Source organism: Myotis myotis, unplaced genomic scaffold (assembly GCF_014108235.1).
Source record: "Myotis myotis isolate mMyoMyo1 unplaced genomic scaffold, mMyoMyo1.p scaffold_m19_p_15, whole genome shotgun sequence".
Taxonomy (NCBI): Eukaryota; Metazoa; Chordata; class Mammalia; order Chiroptera; family Vespertilionidae; genus Myotis; species Myotis myotis.
In genome coordinates, this window is record NW_023416319.1 from 23,459,155 (window position 1) to 23,472,050 (window position 12,896).

Consider the following 12,896-nt stretch of genomic DNA (forward strand, 5'->3'; position numbering starts at 1 on the left):
CTGGGTGCATTTCTCTGAATGGGTCAGTAAAATTATCATCTATGCAACTAACTGTTGGGTTTCACAAGGTTCTTCCCTGCAGTTTTCCTAACTATTTGCTATTTTCATTCATGTTCTATACATTTCTAAAGCAAGCATAGTCATTTTTTCAGTAAGAGTAACGACGTTAAGTATAGAGTAGAAAATCTATAGTGCAAACCAAATACACATACAAAAAGCTATTTTAAAATAATAGTTGACTTGTCTCTAACTTTAGGTTAACTTTCCATTTTAGGACTTGAATGCTGTTGCTTTTAGGTTTAAAGATAAAGAGAGGCCACGGGGCTATACCTCTAAGATCGCAGGAATATTGCATGTAAGTTTGCTATTGTTTTACTATATGTATTGGTGTGTAGACTATTTCAGTGATCCTGCATATATTACTTTCAATACTATACAAATTATAAAAATTGAAGTTGCAGTATGAAATTTTAGACTTTGTAGCAATCTCGTCAACTTTTATGTCAAAACATGCTTAAAATCTTAATTTTCATCATTCTAAAAATTGTCATCTGTAATATTTTTCATTATGTAGGCATTTTACTTAATGGCTTTCAATATTTTTCAATTCTACAGTATGTCAACTGCTAATTATATGAAAGCTATAGGTCATTTATTCACTTTTCTCCATCTCCATTGCTACTACCCTAGTCTGAGCTACCATCATTTCTTGCCTGGACTACCATTATAGTCTCTTATCTGGGTTCCTGGTTTCTTTCTTATTCTCACTGTAGTTTATTTTTCCAGCTTCAGTGATCTTTTGAAAACCAAATAGATTGTTTCACTCCTCTGTGTCAAGTTCTTCATATAATTAGCATCTTCTACCTTATTTTTCTTCACTAGCCAGAAATATAAGCCATTTCCCCCCACAGCAACTCTAAAATGTTTCTCTGATTTCTTTAAAAAAATATTTTGAGAGGAAATTTTGTTCATAAAAATGTATTTACTTTATACTAAGAATCCTGTAGATGTCAGCATTTAACCATCAAATTTTCTTCCTTAATACTCAGTTTTTAGGCAGAAATACTACATTTTTCCCTGGAAAAACATTGTGATTTTGTTTCTATAATGTAAGTGTATTTGGGCATTAACTACAAAATCATGCCACAATATGAAACTGCTTAAAGTGTGGTAGGAAAGAGAAAAGATTGAGACATTTTTCTAGTGGAGTAAAATTTAATGAAGGGGAAGTGGGGGAATATAAAATAATGTATTTCCCGTGTTAGATATCTGATTGCTTCTTATTAAGTTAGTCTTGTACTTTGTTTGTTTTAAAGTATTATCCCCTAGAAGAAGTGCTCACAGCTGAATATTTACTGGAAGAATTTAGACCTGATTTAATAGAGATGGTTCTTGATAAACTCAGACCAGAAAATGTCCGGTGAGTCACTTTACAGATTTTACTGTTACATACTACATTTTCAGTAATGATCAGAATCTGAAAATATGAAATTGTGACTAAAATGCTTTAAAACATTTTGTTAAGCATGATTACAAAGTAGAGAGAATTGTGTAATGTATCAGTATCTAATTTCAACAGTCAGTACATGGCCTGTCTTTTTATCTTTACCCTCTTCACTTATCCTCCCTTCACTCTAAATATTTTGAGACAGTATCTCTAAAACATGAAGATTCTATCATGAATAAAATATAATAATTGATCATCTTAACCTGGCTTTATCCTAACTCAAATGCCCAAGGTATCAGCTCACCTATCTGGTTTTATAAACAAATGAGAACACCCTCTTTTTTTTTTTAAGTGGAAGCGAGGATTACAATCTCAGAATTCTTCTGACCAACCAGTGGTCAACCAGGAGATGAAAAGTTAGAAGAGCTCCTACAGTAACAGAGGTATTACTGTTAGAGGAGAGTCAGCCCTAAAGCGATTATGAGTTACCACATGATATTTCTGCCTTAAAATTGAATTTCAGCCCTAACCAGTTTGGCTCAGTGGATAGAGCGTCAGCCTGCAGACTGAAGGGTCCCAGGTTCGATTTCGGTCAAGGGCATGTACCTTGGTTGCGGGCGCATCCCCAGTAGGGGGTGTGCAGGAGGCAGCTGATCTCTCTCATTGATGTTTCCAACTCTCTGTTCCCCTCCCTTCCTCTCTGTAAAAAATCAATAAAATCTATTTTTTTTAAAAAAATGAATTTCACCTATATCTTTTTAAAGTCGATTGATTATTTGACAAATGCACCAACATAATTAAATTGGGAAAGGAGAGGCTTTTCAACAAATGGTGCTTTTCTATTATCCATCATCCATATGAAAAAAGATGAAACTTGACTTTTATACCATTCACAAAAATTAATTTGAAAGATTATAGACCTAGGTATAAAAGGTAACCTATAAAACTTCTAGAAGAAAACAAAGGAAAATATATTTAAAACCTTGAAATAGGCAGTGATTTTTTTAGAACATACGCAGAAATTATTAAAGAAAAAACATTGATAAACTAGACTTTATAGAGATAAAAACTTCTGTTCATAGGGTGATTTATGCATTTACTGACATGATTAAAATATAGTGAGGAAAAATACTCAGAACACATATGAAATCATTTAAGGCAAGTAAAGCAGTTTAAATATATGTTTTCCTCGCTGCAGCTACAAATTCTTTAAAAAATTAACCTAAGTCCTGCTGAATTTTATTATAGACCTTCTAAGAACAAAACCTATCAGCATAAGGAGAAAGCTTTAAACTTAATAACAGAACTTACCAGACAATTGTTAAGGTTCCTTTTTTAAAAAAATTGATTTCAGAGAGGAAGGGAGAGGGAGAAAGAGATAGAAGCACCAATGATGGGAGAAAACCATTTGTTCATCAGCTGCCTTCTGCACGCCCCACACTGGGGGTTGAGCCCACAACCAGGAATCGAACTGTGACCTCCTGGTTCATAGGTCGATGCTCAATCACTGAGCCATGCCAGCCAGACTAGCGGGGAGCTTTGATTGCAAGTACTGGGCTTTCAGCTCTGTGGCCAATATTCAGAGGCTAGAACCAAACTCTGGGAGGTCAGGTAAGAACAAGCAGGAAGAGACATCAATCTAGTTATTTGAATTGGGACATAAGGGAGAAATAGACCCAATAACTGACTTCATGGCAAGCCATCCAAGCTATTGGCCTAGAACAGTGATGGTGAACCTTTTGAGCTCGGCGTGTCAGCATTTTGAAAAACCCTAACTTAACTCTGGTGCCGTGTCACATATAGAAATTTTTTGATATTTGCAACCATAGTAAAACAAAGACTTATATTTTTGATATTTATTTTATATATTTAAATACCATTTAACAAAGAAAAATCAACCAAAAAAATGAGTTCGTGTGTCACCTCTGACACGCGTGTCATAGGTTCGCCATCACTGGCCTAGAACTCCTGTATCCATAAGATTCAGAGTAGGATTGGTCCCATCATAGGGTTGAGTTTGCAGGTAGAAGTATAATGATCCCAACTTTGATAATTAAAGGGTAGCAGGGTCAGAAATACCCTGATAATCCTCCACAGGACCAGAAGCTCCAGTGGTACGGAGTTTCTTTTGCTGCTCTCCTTGTAATCTTTTGTTCACTTACCTCTTGACATCATTTTACCTCTAACTTCCCTTCCTGAACTCCCCCCCCTCCCCACTTTCTGACTTCTAGGCTGTTTTTGCTATCTCACCAAAGAAAGCATTTATTTATTTATTTATTTATTTATTTATTTATTTATTATTTTAAAAATCCTCTCCCAAGGATATTTTTTCATTGATCTTTAGAGAGAGTGGAAGAGAGAGGGAAAGACAGAGAGAAATATCAATGTGAGAGAAACACATCGATTAGTTGCCTCCAAGTTGGGGAGGAGCCTGCAACCGAGGTATGTGCCGTTGACTGGAATTCAACCCAGGACCCTTAGGTCCGCAGGCCAATGCTCTATCCATTAAGCTAAACCGGCTAGGGCAGTGGTTCTCAACTTTCCTAATGCCGCGACTCTTAATACAGTTCCTCATGTTGTGGTGACCCCCAATTTCATTGTTACAAATTGAACATAATTAAAGCATAGTGATTAATCACAAAACAATATGTAATTATATATGTGTTTTCCGATGGTCTTAGGCGACTCCTGTGAAAGGGTCGTTTGACCCCCAAAGGGGTCGCGACCCACAGGTTGAGAACCCCTGGGCTAGGGCCAAAGAAGGCTTTTAGTAAGCCAGAAGATAGTTGCTTTTTGGTCTTGTCCCCTGTTCCCTTAGTAGCAGGAAGGCTAATGTATATGCAGTAGACATATTGGATGGTCGTCTCTGGCAGAGAAAAAAAAACAGAGCACAAATTTAGCAAGTAATAATAAAAGGATTTTTGGATTTTGGGATCTTTGGATCTCTGGATGAGCCAATAGGTTTAGTTAGCCCTTTTTGTTAACTCCAGGCCTGAGCTGTTCCTGGGAAGAAGTAATTCGTTTTGCTTTTTTAAGGACTATTTTTCAACTGACCTTGTTTCATTTTTTTTCCTAGCCCCTGCTCTTTTGTTGTTATTGTTGTTGCTGACAGTATTACAGATATGTCCCCCTCCCCCCAAGCCACTACTCTTTTAAAGTTTTAGTCAATAGCATACCCACAAAAACCTTTCCAGCAAATACTTTTTCCATTAAAAATTATGGGCTATAACCAAAGGATACAGAGACTGTGATCAGAAACTTCTGTCCTCTATACATTGCCTATTTCAGCAAAGCAAGCCTTACTGGATTTTCTGGAACTTAAAGGCCCAATACATTCTTGGATATTATTTACATTTTCATGAGTCAAGTTCTATAAGCTTATGTATACAACATGAATTTATATGTTTTTTCCTCTTTGTTTTTTTCCATCTATCTCTAGGGTTGCAATAGTTTCCAAATCTTTTGAAGGAAAAACCGATCGCACAGAAGAATGGTATGGAACCCACTACAAACAAGAAGCTATACCAGATGAAGTCATTAAGGTATGGCTAACTCATCTGTGAATAAGTCTGATGTGTGAGGGACACAGAGGAACAAGAGCTCCCCAGATCACCCAACTCACAGCCCAGGTTGTGGAGAGTGATGGCCCAGTGCTGTCTGTACCATCCTGATGGGAGTAAGCACAGAGATGGAGGGCTGCATCTTAGGTTTTGCTTGAAGAAATTGCACTGTGGCCCCCTCATGCAGTCAAAGATCATTGGAGTCCAAAGTACACAGAAAAGCAAACATACCAAGACAGGCAGAGAGAGATAGGAGTAGGGAGCTTGGAAGACAGATGCAAGGGCTCCAGAGAGCTCACTCCTGCGGGGAACACAGGTGGGAGCAGTCTCTGGCGTCATCCTGTCTTCACTTGACAGGTGCTGCATTTAAAAAAAATATATATTTTATTGATTTTTTACAGAGAGGAAGGGAGAGGGATAGAAAGTTAGAAACATCGATGAGAGAGAAACATCGATCAGCTACCTCCTACACACATCCCACTGGGGATGTGCCTGCAACCAAGGTACATGCCCCTGACCGGAATTGAACCTGGGACCCTTCAGTCCACAGGCGGACGCTCTATCCACTGAGCCAAACCGGTTAGGGCAGGTGCTGCATTTTATGCCTTATAGTGCATCATTGCTCTTCCTGTCAGCAGAGGGGAATTAAAATGGGTTTTGAAACATGTATGTTTAGGTAGTACGTTACCCCATTCATCAGTAGTCAAGATTCTCTTGTGAGGCCCATCTCCTTCTCTAATACTTTTTCTTTTTTAGTTCTCATTGGCTGTGTAGCTTTGAGATTGTGTCCTTTATTCATGGGAAGACATCAGATAGCCTTGCTCTGATTAGATTCCAGTTAAACTCAGGTATTGGACATTTCTTAAATGTACCAGTGTAATGACGATACAGAAAAAAGAGAAATAGTTTAAGAAAGAAAATAATTACAGGTAACTTCTGACATATTCACAGCACAGAAGGAGGTCACCGGAGCCCCATCTCACTAAATTGTGAGGAAAGCAGATATCCTATGAAATAGTGCTGGGTCTGAACTATCCTAAAACAAGAGAGAACCCCCTCTTGACTGAATTCTGACCATGACAATCTGCCCTGCATGGGAATTTTTAAAAAACATACAAATTTCAGTGGTAAAATTGCTTGCTAAGTGTTTACCAGTTCCTATCATTCAGCCCTCTGGAGACTTAAGTTGCTACTTATAAATAATATGGCCAGCACCCTCACTATCCCAGTGCCAAAAGACACAAATGCAGGGACCAAAATAGAATTGCAAAAGTGGCAAGGCTGTGCTACATCATCTGGAGACAAAGTTGTCGAACCCAAATTATTGGCAGGTGGTTTGCCTTTGCTATCCTTTTTAAATATGAAAAGTCTTATAAATTAGAGTTCAGCGATCAGTGACCTGTGATCTGTCCCACTTAGCTTTTGGCCCTAGCTCATGTAACAGATCCAAGCTACAGGTTGTGTCAGCCCTGTCCCACAATCCAGACTTAAGTCTCAGCTGTGTCCTTAACCTTGAGCTTGAATTACTGCTTCACTTCAAAGTTCACTTGGTCCTCTGGGAGAGGTGTGGGCCTGGTATTAAGAGGGACTGAAGTGAACAAGCCCGGCCCGTTTAGCCTTAGCTTTCAGGCTATACTTGCAAGTAGCTTAGTGTAGCTCAAACTTTAACTCTTATATTAGTAGCCTGTTACCTAGCAGTTGGAAATACGCTGTATAGATTATTTTTCATTCTTTAAAGAGCTGAAACAAACGTGGTCTTTATGTGGACCAATTAGCCTAGGGGTGGGGAACGTCCAGCCTGAGGGCTGTATGAGGCCCGTGAAATCATTCGGTCTGGCCCTGCCAAGGCATTAGGAGTGAGCTAATTAAATGTTTGGCCAATGTAGCAGGCTAATTTTTAAGTTGATAATTTTGTATGGCTTGAGAATGACATAAATATCCAAATGGCCTTTGGCAGAAAAAAGGTTCCCCACCCCTGAATTAGCCTCTCAGTGTTCCTCAGTCTCAGATTATTCCTTACCCTTATTTGGTCATTTTGGAAATGTGTAAAGAGGAAAGATAAATAAGTATAAAACCTTGATTAGCCCTAACCAGTTTGGCTCACTGGATAGAGCATCGGCCTGCAGACTCAAGGGTCCCAGGTTCGATTCTGATCAAGGGTATGTATCTTGGTTGCAGGCACATCCCCAATAGGGGGTGTGCAGGAGGCAGCTGATCGATGTTTCTCTCTCATCGATGTTTCTAGCTCTCTATCTCTCTCCCTTCCTCTCTGTAAAAAATCAATAAAATATATTTTTAAAAAAACAAAAACAAAAAAAACCTTGATTAGTACCAGCGAATCCAACTCAAATTTTATAAAAAGTCATCAATAGATCTTGGGAGTAGCCTCTTTATGATGGAAAAGAATGCTGTCTGACATTTATTCCCTTAATATTTGCCTGGATATTAATAAGCAGAATGACTGTTTTAAATGCTTGTGTCTTTCATTATTCATCCAGAAATGGCAAAATGCTGACCTGAATGGGAAATTTAAACTTCCAACGAAGAATGAATTTATTCCTACGAATTTTGAGATTTTATCATTAGAAAAAGAAGCAACACCATACCCTTCTCTTATTAAGGTAACATGTTTGACTTAATGATTTTAAATTCAGGAGACAGACCTATTCCATAGGAGGGCCTAGAGCAGCCGTGGGCAAACTATGGCCCGTGGGCCGGATGCGGCCCGTTTGAAATGAATAAAACTTAAAAAAAAAAAAAAAAAAAAGACCGTACCCTTTTATGTAATGATGTTTACTTTGAATTTATATTAGTTCACACAAACACTCCATCCATGCTTTTGTTCCGGCCCTCCGGTCCAGTTTAAGAACCCATTGTGGCCCTCGAGTCAAAAAGTTTGCCCACCCCTGGCCTAGAGAGACGATTTCTTGCATTTGGTACTGTATTGATTTTGAGGGCTTACATCCAAAGAGGTGACAGAAAAGTTACAGAGAGAATTATACAAGAAACATAAAAGACCAGAAATGTTAAAGCAAACAAACAAAACTACTAAATAACATCGAGTCTGGAGAATTGTCGTCTTTACAGAAAAAAAAAGTGGTAAGTCTGGACTTAACCACAGGCTATTGAAAGATAGTGGCTTCTTTTTCAAAATCACTGAAGATCCAACGAGGAAGTAGGTTTACCTGCATCATGAAAGTTAGAGGCCAGGAAGAATCTCTAAGCCTGGAAGAGAGCGGATCCTGCCTTTGAAAGGAGCTCTCTTTCTGACTGAGTGGTGTATGAAGTTCATGGAGCCAAGTGGGAAGGGTGTTTGAGCCGTGGGTTTTCTTTTTGTTTTCAGAATGTTCATGTTAATAATTCACACCTTGGGTAAAAATTGTATAGAAAAAGGATCAAGTTATTACAGCATATTCTCTTTTCTAAACTGTAAAACTAACTTTTTCTAAACTCACCACCCTAGATATAAATCTTCCATTTACTTCTCTCTTTTTATTTTCTTAAAATGACCTAACATTCTATTAACTCAGTGATATAAGAATCAGTGTTTAGGAATATGAAATTTAATTTAGCTGAAGCCAATTACATTATTGTTAAGACAACCATTTTTCTTTTAAAATGACATCTTAATGAGTTATAGGTTAGGTTATTGAAATGCAAAGCCTATTTACCTCTCAAGTTTGTTTTTTTTTAATAGGCCTTTTCAGAGCAAACCAAGGAGAACATTAAACCATTTATATCTCTTGTCAGAGTTTCAAGTGAACATCTAAGGCTATTTTTAATATAGCATGAATGAAGTAGACAGTCAAAATAGTGGCTTATTTGTTCATCCCTGGTCGTGTTATTCATTGCTGGATAACAAATTACTCCACAGTTTATCAGCTTAAAATCACAAATACTTACGCTATGTCTCACAGTTTCTGGGGGTCAGGAACCTGGAAGTGGCTTAATTGGGTAGTTCTGGCTCCGGGTCTCTCACTAGGTCATAGTCAAGCTGTTGTCTGGGGCTTCAGCCACCTGAAGACTCAGCTGGAGCTGCAGGATTCAACCAGAGCTGAGGTTCAGTGGGTTTTGGCAGATCTTCGTTCTTCACCACATGGGCGTCTCCATAAAGTTGCTTGATACAGCACCTGGTTTCCCCCAAAGTGAGCGATCCAAGAGGGAAAGTGAGTGATCAGGATTCTGTTGTAGTCTGTTGGTCAGACTGACAACTCTGGTTCTCAGTAGGCAGGGGTCCGTTGGCCCACCTTGGAGGCTGGCTGCCCCACACTCCTCAGGACTCCTTCTGTCTCCCAGGGTCCAGAAAGACAGGGACAGGGCAGTAACTATTGGCTTCTCCAGTCTGACTCTTCCTCCGCTGTGTCCTCATCTTGTTAAACGAGGGAGATAAAAGGGTGATTTCTCTCTGTTGCTGGAATCGCCAGTCCTCTCTCTTCACTTCCCTCCTGCTGACCCTCTGAGTACACTTCAAGGCCAGGTGACAGCAGCCTCTGCAGAACAGAGCTCTCAACTATTACTGCCTTTGTCCTCCTTTCTTGAAGGGTGATTTGATTGAACATTTTTGCCAAATGTGCCCATATTTCCATAACCAATTTTTTTTCTCCATCACAGGATACAGCTATGAGCAAACTCTGGTTCAAACAAGATGATAAGTTTTTCTTGCCGAAGGCTTGTCTCAACTTTGAATTTTTCAGGTATGTAAGATGAGTCTAGCTATAAAACTTCTAAAAAATCAACAATTGCTTTCTAAACGTTTTTTTTGGTTCCTTGATGACCCATGTCTAAAAATAAAAGGAATTGGGGTTACTTAGCCTAGACAAGAGAAGGCTGCTATGGCACAGTGGAAGAGCCAAGGTTAACTCTTCCTTTCCATTGATGAATACACCCTTTAACGGAAATGATCTGTGTTAGTTATTAGCAGGACCTTCCTAACCTTTAGGACTTCGGAATCTGGGGAGACTTACAGACTCACCCAGAAGTTTCATTGAAGAAAGATTAAATAATTTGGGGTGGATTTGGTTTTGTATTCCTGGAACTTTCCCGGAAGAAGAGATAATAGTTACTAAATGATCTGGCGCCTCATCCAGCCCATTAATTGTCTGGAACCCTCAGATATTGCTTTCTCGATTCCTGGCTTGGTTAGAAGCATACCTTGGAGGTATTGCATTGCAGGTTGGGTTCCAGACCATCGCAATAAAACAAGTATCATAATAGAACAAGTTGTAGTCTTTTTGCTGGTGGAGGAGCGTCTTACCTTTTTGTAAAAAACTCAACATCTGTGAAGCGCAATAAAAATGATGTATGCCTATACTTTACCGTTTGGCTTCAGAATACCTTTTGAGAGACCATTTGATATTTTTTTTGCATATTCTAAACTACGCAGCAATTCTTAGAATTAAAAATGTCTGCTTCCTATCAGTCCTCTGTGTTCTGGTCTCCCTAGAAGTACGCACTGTTAGGTTTCTTGTACATTCTGGTAGGAATTTTCTGTGTGTATATATCTTTTTAATCTTTTCAGAAATAAGATTATATTATGCATACTTAGTTATAGGTTTTAAAACTATGATCCATATTTAAGCATATATCATCTGATTACAAAATAATGTTTTTCAAATTGAGAAATGAATCAGAATTTAAGCATTTCAGTTGAATCATGTTCTCTTTTTTTTGTATTTTATTTTTATCATGTTCTCTTTTAAAAGTTAGTTTAGGACCCTCTCCAGTTGACCAACACAGCTGCTATGGACACAGCCTTGAGGACACTTGCTGGAGTGGCATTCTGAGCTTGGCCATAGGGCTTTGAGCTCCTAGACTTGGCTTTTTCTAGCTTTTCCCTTCCACCTAAGAAAGGTGCATAGGTGCCTATGGAGCTGAACCCTTTCATGGACTCTCTTTTATTTTGATGACTTGGCTTTTGTGAATTGTGCCTTAAGTTTCTGAGCTGCTGTTTGCCTGAAATTGGTCATGAATAACACTTTTAAAAATTCAGTGACACAGTATTTACTTAGATTTTCCAGATGGAGGATGTTTGTAGAACTGGAGTTTTACCTTTGATTTTAATTCTCTAAGTGACTAAGCATTGTGCCCCTGTTTTTGCTTCATTATCAGGTTTTGATAAAAGTGTTGGCTTTGCTGTCAGTGCATTAGTGATATTTAGTGTGCTGGAGAGAAAGTGAAACTTTCAGTTTGTTGCCAAATAAGCCAGGCGGGCACCTGCCTCAGGTCCTTTGCACTAGCTGTTTTCTCAGCCTGAAAGTTCTCCACTTTACCCAGATATGCCCAGGGCTTGCTCCTTTGCTTGCTTCAGGTCTGGGCCAAGATGGCACCTTATAACCATCTTAGCAATCTTCTTGTCCCACCTCCACCGTCTGTCACTCCTGTTTAATTTTCCTCCATAGCACCATCACCACCTGATGTGTATCATATTTAAATTTATTATTTGTCTCCTTCAACTGGACTATGAACTCTGAGGTCAGGGACTTTGCCTGATTTTTTTCCTTCTTTCTTCCCAGTAGCTAGAGAAGAGCCTAGCATTATAGTAAGCATGTAATAAATGTGTTCAGTGAAGGAATCTGTTACTTCTCTTAAAGGTAAGCAGTGTCATATAGTCAATGCATAAGTCATTTGACTTAAATTTGAGTCCTAACTCTGCTGCTTACCAGCCCAGATGACATGAAGAAAATTATGTTTCTATAATTGGGAAACGAAGTTTTAAAATAGGTGATCTCACATGCTCTATCATTATTTTTTTTGTTGCTCTTACTTATTTATATATTTTTCTATTTTAGTTTTTTTCTTCTAGTTCTGGCTGCAGTTATATGGTAGAAATCATTAATTATTTTACTCTAGCTATATTGGTTTGTGGGAAACTCAGAGATAAGTGAATATTTTCACAGATCTCAATTTTTCTCTCTTTTTTTTAAAGAAGATGTTTTTATTGATTTTAAAGGGAGAGAGGGAGAGAGAGAAACATTGATCTGTTGCCGCCTGCATGCCCCCTACTAGGGATTGAGCCCCAAACCCTGGGCATATGCCTGACTGAGAATTGAACTATGACCTCTTGGTGCATGGGATGATACTCAATCCACTGAGCCACGCCAGTCAGAGCATAGTTTTTCTCTTTTAATTTGTATAATTGTAGCACACAAACTTCTCAATCTTACAGTCCTGTCCACCAAGGTATGGCTTGCTTTTAGAAGGAGAAAGGAACATGCCAGTGCTGAATCGGATCTTTCAACCATACCTGCTATTAGCCTGAGCGTAGTTTTTGGCTGGTTCAGCTCCTTCTAACTTGTCAGTTCTGTCACACCATCTGGAGTAAACAGTTCCGCTCTCTCTTCGCCTCCACCAGCACACATGGCATGTTTCATACTTCTTTTTTAGACTTTATGTTTTTCCTCATGAGAAGAAGAGACAGACTCAAGAATTCAAACCCTATCTTCAGGAAAGTATATGAATTGGTATTCAGTTTCTTGATCCATCTCGAAAGGCCACATGTCACATTGGGAAGTAATAAATCAGCTATTTTACTGTCAACATTTTCTTCCAGCCCATTTGCTTATGTGGACCCCTTGCACTGTAACATGGCCTATTTGTACCTTGAGCTCCTCAAAGACTCACTCAACGAGTATGCATATGCAGCAGAGCTAGCAGGCTTGAGCTATGACCTCCAAAATACCATCTATGGGATGTATGTAAGTACCCACGTCTTAGAGCCTTCCACTCATCAACATTTTTTTTGCATTGATTTGATGGAAGCATTTTTGATTGAGGGTATGAGTTTAATTTCTTTTTTTAATCTTTATGGCTAATCATATTTTCTCATTTAATTTTTAAGTTAGCTCTTATTTTAAGTATTCAGCAATTTACCATTCATATTATGCCAATTT

The 12,896-nt window shown here is 38.6% G+C and overlaps 1 protein-coding gene across 7 annotated transcripts in view; it reads left to right on the plus strand.

Moving 5' to 3' along the window:
* Positions 1-12,896, plus strand: part of IDE (insulin degrading enzyme) — an 83,540-nt gene that overhangs the window by 50,850 nt on the left and 19,794 nt on the right. For 5 of the 7 annotated variants that reach the window (XR_004972183.1, XR_004972186.1, XR_004972185.1 and 2 more), the window contains exons 10-15: positions 275-355; positions 1,317-1,420; positions 4,887-4,989; positions 7,506-7,628; positions 9,619-9,701; positions 12,557-12,701. Coding sequence is in view for 3 of the 7 variants with exons in the window: in XM_036336598.1 (XP_036192491.1) it covers positions 275-355; positions 1,317-1,420; positions 4,887-4,989; positions 7,506-7,628; positions 9,619-9,701; positions 12,557-12,701 (639 nt within the window). In the remaining 4 variants the exon portion in view is untranslated. The remainder of the gene's footprint in view (positions 1-274; positions 356-1,316; positions 1,421-4,886; positions 4,990-7,505; positions 7,629-9,618; positions 9,702-12,556; positions 12,702-12,896) is intronic. The other 2 variants (XR_004972184.1, XM_036336597.1) reach the window with 1 other exon arrangement.